Source organism: Urocampus carinirostris, chromosome 19, assembly GCF_059441175.1.
Source record: "Urocampus carinirostris isolate Australia breed hairy pipefish chromosome 19, RoL_Ucar_1.0, whole genome shotgun sequence".
NCBI lineage: Eukaryota > Metazoa > Chordata > Actinopteri > Syngnathiformes > Syngnathidae > Urocampus > Urocampus carinirostris.
This window is the reverse complement of record NC_142367.1, coordinates 1,110,938-1,119,326: the sequence shown is the minus strand read 5'-3', so window position 1 is coordinate 1,119,326 and position 8,389 is coordinate 1,110,938. Positions and strand designations below refer to the sequence as shown.

The 8,389-nt window shown below is 40.4% G+C and overlaps 1 protein-coding gene across 1 annotated transcript in view; it reads left to right on the top strand.

The window, feature by feature from the left end:
• The first annotated feature begins 7,151 nt into the window (after positions 1-7,151).
• The window catches only part of LOC148346849 (transcription factor COE3-like), a 27,395-nt gene continuing 26,157 nt past the window's right edge, over positions 7,152-8,389 (top strand). The window contains exons 1-2 of the mRNA XM_088323031.1: positions 7,152-7,269; positions 7,430-7,587. Of these exons, the coding sequence (XP_088179157.1) occupies positions 7,466-7,587 (122 nt within the window). The 5' untranslated portion in view covers positions 7,152-7,269; positions 7,430-7,465. The remainder of the gene's footprint in view (positions 7,270-7,429; positions 7,588-8,389) is intronic.

Here is an 8,389-nt window from a genome sequence, read left to right as displayed (position 1 = left end):
ATCAGTAATGGCTAAAGTTATTCGGAGGTAAAGGGGGCGGATCCTTTTTATCATTTACAGGCTCGCATGAGTAAAGGGACAAAACAAAGCCTGCATTGGCCGAAAAAGATGACTGTGAATAGCATGTTGGGTAGAACTCACGGCATAGAGTAAACAGTATTTTACTATTCTGTACTGTATTTGTAAATATTTTACCCTCCTGGATTTACTACACTCACGGATATAAGAGGACCATGGTTGCACATTATTATTGAACACAACGACTTCCGGCTATATATTTTCCCAGTATCTTGTTTCAGAGTGATCTCGATGTTTGTGTGATGGGTCTTTTTTTAAATTAAACTCAATTCCAAGTGTTTATTGTCATATGCACAGTAAAGTTGCGAGCGAAAAAGAAAATAGAAACTAAGGAATGGTTGGCATTTCTTGAATCCCAACCTTCTGAATGATATTTGGAACAATGCATTTGAGTGACATCGTACGGGCACCTCATCTGCACGTGTCTACGACACGTATTTGCTTCTATGCAAGCTTTCGGAATGTTAAGAGGGCAGTAAGTTTGACTGAACTGTTTTGTCGACGTTCCCATTGTAGCGCCTTATAATCCGGTGCGCCTTATGTATGGAAGATATAGGACCAAAAACTATTTTTTGGGTTTGCGCCCTATAAGCCGGTGCGCCCTATAGTGCGGAAAATACGGTACTTCAGAAAGAAACAGCATTGGTTTTACTTTGGGAACGTCTTGGATTGGGATTTCAGGCGAATATTACAGGAACATTCAAGGGATGACAGATTGATACAGGTCACGTCCATGCAAAAAAAAAAAAAAAAAAATCAAATTTCCCTGCTGTGTTAAAACTAGTCTTTGATGTGCTCGTGCACTTTGTCGATCTTTGACAATCTTTGTGAAACTTGCTGTCACTCATCAGTCCTAAAGGTCAACAGACTGACTCCAATCAAAGGGGCGTGCGTGTGCGCGCTCACGAGATGTCATTAGCAGGTCCCTAAAAACATTAACGAGACCTATAAAAAGAAAAAATGAGACTTTTAATGTCACGCCCGAACAGCTGCTGTGTGCGCAAGAGCGTGCACGAATTGGCGAGCACGAAGGATAGCCAGTTTGTCTCTTTAACGAGCGTCCCGTCTTTAATGAGCTAATGAGCTAATAAGGGAGCTCGTCAAGCAGACAGCCAATAAAATCAGATCACCTGCTGCATTGGGGAGGGGGCGGTGCAAAGTGGTGTCCATGGGCGTGCCCCCGCCCATACGCTTTCGGACCTAGTCCTTAATGTGATGAAGATTAACCCTGGTGGCAAGCAGGAACAGTTGGCGTCAAACTCATTTTAACACGAGGGCCACATGGTAGAAAAAAAACACTCTCACAGGTAGAAAGAGAGGGAAAAGGAAAAAGTGAGTGGGTTAGAAAGAGAAAATAGAGAAAGAAAAATAGATGGAGAGAGAGATAAAGAAAAAAGAAAGCACAAAAAATGAAAGAAAGAAAGAAAGAAAGAAAAATTAAGAGAAAATAAATGAACTGGACAAAGAAAGGAAGAGAGAAACAGGAAAAAAATAGAGGGAGAAAAAAAACTAACTAAGAGAAAGCCTTGAAAGAGTGACAAAAATAGAAGAAGGAGAAAGGGAGAGATAGAGAAAAAAGAACAAAGAGAGAGATGGAAAGAGAGACGAATTGAAAAAGAGGGAAAAGCAAGGGAGAGAGACAGAGAGGATAAAGAGACAGAGAAAGAGTAAAAGAGAAGAAAAAAAGAGAGAGAGAACAATTTAGAGAGAAAAGATCGGTATTGAGAAAGAAACAAGAGAGAGAAAATGAGAAAGAGAGACACGAGAGTAAATGAGAAAATTGTAAGAGAGAAGAGAAAGAGAGAGAGAGAGAGCGTAGGAAAAATGGATAAGTGGTTAGGAATCAAGCCAAAACCTCAGCCGCAGAAGAAAGATTCAAAAGGAGCTAACAAAATCAATGCATACCTGTCAACCTGTACGTTTTTGCCGTACAAAGTACGTTTATCATGCTTTTTAAAACATGTACGACGTACAAGAAAATCTGTACGGAAAAACGCAAATTTGTCAATTATGGGTACCATACACCGAACTATCACGAAACAGCAAATCAATCAAGTCAAACCAGTTCGAGTTGTGTAGTGAAAGGAAGTCCGTCTCTTTTTAGAGAACCGGCTTTTTCGGCTTAACTCATTAAAGAGAGCCGGCTCTCAAACGGCTCACTTGCTTTGATGTTTTATATTACGAATTATTATGTTGTATAAAGAAGTTAAGAAAAAAGGAAGTATAAAAGGATAAAATAAAAAAAGACAGGTTTGTGGTTATCCCTTTTATCAGTATATTACCAACAATAATTTAATCCAGAAAATGAATTCATAATTTGAATAAGAAAATGTATTATTCTACTTAATTATATTTGCATGTATTTTTTCCTTCTACAGTGAACGTCCAAGCTACTTCATTTTTGAACTTTTTTTATAATAAACCTTATTCATGTCGAGCAACTCAGTATCTCACAACAAAATGTTATCTAACAATATATATGATATATGTACAATATAACATGTTAAACTACATAAATAAACACGTTTGAAAAAAAATCTGATGTAAGATTATTTTGTATTTTGTAAGGGAAAATACGACAGTTTGTAAGGGCATGGAGCCGTGGAGGTTGACAGGTATGTCTATGACGCTGCAAAACGTAAACGTACATTAAAAGCATCGTGGAAAGAGGAGTTCACGTGGCTTGTAGAAAACGCCGCAACGCAAACATTGCATGAATGAAGACGAGTAAATACAGGTTCATACTGATAGATAGATAGATAGATAGATAGATAGATACTTTGTTCATCCCCGAAGGGAAATTCACATTTCCAGCAGCATCCCTGAGCTGAGAACAATCGAGAACAATCGAAAATAACACGGGAGCTGCTGGAGTGGCTGCCATGGCAGGTGGAATGTTATAAGTAGATTTATAATAAACTTAATTTTAAAGTGTGGTCTATATTCAGATTATCAATCCTTAATACTTTGCAACAATGTTTTTATTTTTTTTTGCGAAGAAGCTCTTTCTCATTAGATCATAGAGTGTTGAAAATAGTAAATGTGGGATGATTAGGAAGACAAGAACTTCAAAGGGATAAAAACCATCAGTCTTCAACGGCTGAAAACGACTCTAATGTGGCAAAAAAATGTACAAAAAACTAGATCTCCCTTCCTTCCATCCTTCCTTCCTTCCTTCCTTCCTTCCTTCCTTCCTTCCTTCCTTCCTTCCTTCCTTCCTTCCTTCCTTCCTTCCTTCCTTCCTTCCTTCCTTCCTTCCTTCCTTCCTTCCTTCCTTCCTTCCTTCTCCTCTCTACTTAGGCAGTGCACACCTTGCTCATCCAAAGAAAATTGGCTGTAGTACTGACAGCAGTCTGGGCAGCGCATATGCTATCCCAAAGGGGCAATCCTATTCATTTAATATTGTGTATGTCTGTGGACACAAGCATGGACTCTCCCTCGTCCTACAGCATACACTGTCGGCTCATTCCCCACGTACTTACTTACTTACGTGACTACATCAATATTACCGCGCATTTTGGAATAACATAAATTAATCTGTGAGAAAGAGTGAGCGTTTTTGGCAGCTCCTATTCGAAACAATGGATATACATAAGTGACTTAAAAAACAGCATAAGACTGGGTTACCAGCCCAGATGATTTCAGTGGAACAAGAGAAGGAAGAAAAGGGTCTAAACCGGAGGACAGGGCTGACTTTGTAGTGATGGAAGTTCCATTCCCTTTTTAGAAAAGAGACTCCTTCGGCCCGGCATACTCAAAGGAGCTCTCTTTTGGTTCCCAAACGACTCTTCAGTTTTTTAGTTTTGCTTTAATTATCCATCCTTTCATTACCTGCACCCAGTATCCTCAGTAGGGTTGGGCGGATGCTGGAGCATCCAACCTATCTTCGGACAGTGGGCAGGGGACAGGGAACACCCTGAGCTGATTGCCAAACAGTCGCAAGGCACACAGAGACATACTATTACTTGCTCATTCACACACTTAGGGAATGATTTGGACCGGCCAATTAACCTGAAATGCATGTTTTGTGAGGAAACCAACACAAGCACTGGGAGAACATGCAAACTCCGCACAGGAAGGCTGGTAGCTGGGTTTGAACCCATGACCTCAGAACTGTGCTGTGGACGCGCTAACCACTCATCTGCTGTGCGGCCCCTTTAATGATCCGTATGTTACCAATTATTATGTAACATTACGCACAAAATGACTTGAAAAGGGGGAGAAATATTGTGAAAAAGAAAATGAAGACAAAATCAAAAAAGGAACAAAAGTTGGAAAAAAAAGAAAATAAAATTAGGAAAAAGGAGAGAGAAAGAAGAAAAAGCTAGGTAAAAAGAAATCAAAACCTAGGAAAACGGAAACGAAAGAAGAAAAAAGGTAAAAGTTAGAAAAGAAATAAAGCAGCAAAAATAAGAAAAAGAAAAAAATACAAGGAAGAAAAATAAATAGATAAAATGTAAGAAATAAAATAGAAAAAAGGAAAAATGTAATATTATGCACAAAAGGAGTTAATATCTTTTTAGATTTATTGCTCCCCTAAATTAGAATAGCAATAACTTCAAGCATCTTTATGCTAGCAACTTTAAAGTCCAGTAAATGCGAGACACAACACAATTGTCATGAGCCAGAACAGGATCAGGACCCAAACACGTTACGTTACTCACACAAGCTTTTTATTTTACGGGAAATGGGGAGTCGGGCACGTTAGGCAGCAGTCTGGCGTGAAATGATAGGGACCCAGAGGCCGACGAGATCGATACAAATCGCCCGAGGATATATCGGACTGATGGGGTCGATACCGGACAGGACGGGACAGACAGGATAGATAATGAAACAAGATATCGAAAGTAAATAGGACAAACTGGAGAAAATAATAAGCAGGACAAAAATAGACATACATAAAACTGGAAACCGAAATTAAACAGGACAAAATAAACGGGAACAATACAGGACAGGGAATACCAACAGGAAACAGGACCGAGACAAAACCCACGTCTTGCAGGGCAGAAGTTCGTTGAAGGACTGACACAAGAAAAATGAGAGCACAGAGTTTAAATAGACGGGAAGCCAATCTGTGAATGAGCCGCAGCTGGCGCCCACGGGTGGGGCCAATTGGGCGCCATGGCAATCGTGACAAAAGTGTAAAATATTGACTTATTATTGCAAAAACAAATAAAATCCAAAATGCAAGAATGAACTAAACAGATACATTTTTGAAAAAAAAATGTGAACAACATCCCTGAAAATACTGGAAACAAATCAAAATATTTAAAACAATTTCTTTCTAAAGGTAAAATACAAAACAATTTTCACCTTTATATACTCAAACAAATTTAAAATCAGCAACACAGAATCGGTGAAAAAATGCATACAGTATCGGTTATCGCGGTTAATGGGGACCAAAACCACCCGCAAAAAGTGAAAATCCGCGATATAGTGACGCCCCCTTCAAAAAAAAAAATAAATAAAAAAAAAAATATATATATATATATAAAATATATATATATATATATATATATTTTTTTTTTTTTAACTATTATTATTTTTATTTTTTTTAAGACCTGCGAAGCTCTGTACCCACGAACGTGGAACCACAAAGTAGCAACGCCCCTTCAAAATGCTTTGAAAAAAAAAATATATATATTTTATTTCATTATTATTTTTTGCTTAAAAAAAAAAAAAAAAAAAAGTAATCATTTTATTTTACTTTTTAATTTTTTTTAGACCTGCGAAGCTCTGAACCCGCGAACGTGGAACCACGAAGTAGCGACGCCCCTTCAAAAATGCTTAAAAAATAATAATAAAAAAAAAATATTTAAAAAAAAATATATATATTTTATTTTATTATTATTATTTAGACCCGCGAAGCTCTGAACCCGCGAACGTGGAACCGCGAAGTACAGAGGTCCCACTGTACTAACCAATCACAGGAAGAACAAAGCGCGTAGAAGGGAGCCGACTGTCCATTTTTTTAAATAATGAAGCCTGATGTAAGATGTTGCTCTAGGTGTCTGTCTGTTGTGTTTAACGTGCATTCGTGCTGTGCAACAAACTAGTGAGGCTATTGCTTCCTTCCCTTCCTCTCTCCTTCCATTCTTTCTTCCTTCTTTCCGTCCCTCTGTCAGGATTACTGATGTGACTCAGCTGTGCCCGCTCATATGGCGCCAACTGCCGTGGGTTCTGATTGGCTCCCTGTCAGTATTTGAATCCAGTCCTGTCCGTCCACTTTTGTCAGTCCGTCTGCGAACCTCAGTGTATACTAGGCAAGCCTTTTTCAACCCTGACTCCCACCTGTCCCGTTTTTGCTACCGTCTGTCTCCGGCTAAGACCCGTTTTGATCCTGACCACGTCTGCTCTCCCCTCCCAGCTTGTGACCCGTTTCTGATCCCGACCACGTCTTGCTCTCCTGTCCCGGCTATGAACCTGTTTTTCCGCCCCTGACACCACCATCGCTCGCTACGGAAGATCAACATCCGTGTTTGGATCACAATCCGAGTACGAGAGCGACTTTCATCCCGCGCCTAGCGAACACTGGACAATGGGCGCAGCCCTTCCTCTTTCCTTTAATAGAACTTGTGAGAAACGTAACGCAGTTGGGTCCTGTTTCCGTTCTGGAAACCTTCCCCATTATCTTCATTTCCTCCCTTCTTCCCTTTTTCTTTCCTTTCTTACCCATCTCCCTCTATCCCCCCTCCTTCTTCCCTTACAGTATCCTTAATATTTCTGCTTATTACTCTTTTATCCCCCCAACCATCCATCCAAGCTTGTGGGCAGTGTCCCTTTGCCGGTAGAGGACACCAATTTTGTTCACTTTCCACTATTGTTAAGGTCACTTGATCCTTATGTGACTTTGGCGGAGGCCTTTTGATGGCGGGGGGGATCGGGAGAGGGTGGGGGTAGGAAGGTGCACCTCTCCATTGTGGTTGGTGGAGCGTCTCTCTCCCCTTTCTCTCTTTCTCTCTCTCTTGCTGTTTTACACCCTCTTTCACCGCCTCTCTTTCACCATCACTCTCTCTCCATCCATCGCTCGTCCCTGTATAGGGGCAGACCCCTCCCCCGCCGGGCATGGGGTTTTGGGCTTTAGGTGCTGGGTCCTGTGGGGCCGAGGGGCCAACACTTATATTCTTTGTTGTCATCTCACCGCCTGTCTTCATCCTCCTTCCTTTAGTCTTTGGGGACAAAAAGTCTCAGGTGAGTGATTGTCCCTTTGCTTTTCTTTCCTTTGAGGAATCCCCCCCCTCTCCAAAACGCCAAAATATCCCAGCAGGCTTCAAAACTTCCAAGTGGGCCCTGGGGTCAACTTTGCGGAAAAACTGTGATCTTTCCCTCAGAACATCTTACTTCTTCCCAGTCTCGCCGGTCCAGGTCCATTTGCGGGTCTGGAGGGATGTTCGGGATTCAGGACGCACTTCCCCGGGGCACTTCAGCCAGCCTCAAGGAGGAACCCCCTGCAATTCACTCTTGGCTGCATCCGGGCGGCGTGCTGGACGCTGATTCCGCTGCTCACAGGTAAAAAACAAGAAAGCAAGACTCGGCAGCCCTTTGGGGCCACACACATCTTCTATGCAGCTTTGCCTTTTGACATCACTTAAACGCCACAAAAATCCAAAGCTTGATCCCAAAAGAGTTATTTTTCTATTCAGTTAGGTAGCCATCTCAAACTTCAATTTGCAAGAATGATTTAATGAAATTCTTCTTCTTAATATATTCATTCAACTCTAGCAGAAGAAGAATTTGCAGGAATTTTGACCTCCTTTACTCCTTTTTTCCGAGCGAAGCAGCCCAAAAGTACCATTTTAGTACAGGCGATTTAGAAACAAAACAATATTCCGTGCCTACATAACAACATTCCAATAATTTGTGTTGTTTTTTGTTTTTTTTACACCTCAAAGGTCATAAAGTGAAGAAATTTAATGAAAGAAAATGTCAAGACAGTAACATATATCAGTGTTTGCCAACATTTTGGAGCCAAGGCACAATTTGGTTCATTAAAAAAATTCTCGAGGCACACCGTCCTTTAAAAATGTCTTCCCGGCACCAGTTTCTATTAATTTTGGTGGTAAATTTATGTTTTCTTTTTTAGCCTAAATGACTAAGTTTTCAGAAATGAAACTACAAAGTTGTTTTTAATCGCTTTGTACATATTTATGTTGACCAGTCAATAATTCTTCTGGCAAAATTCCCAATGCCTAGGTCACTGGGTCCAACCAATAATTAGTCTTATTTCTGTCTGAATGCTTCTCCGGAAATTTAATATCACAGGACAATTCCAGAAAATATGCGTGAAATCTCCGACCCTCCCACAGTTACA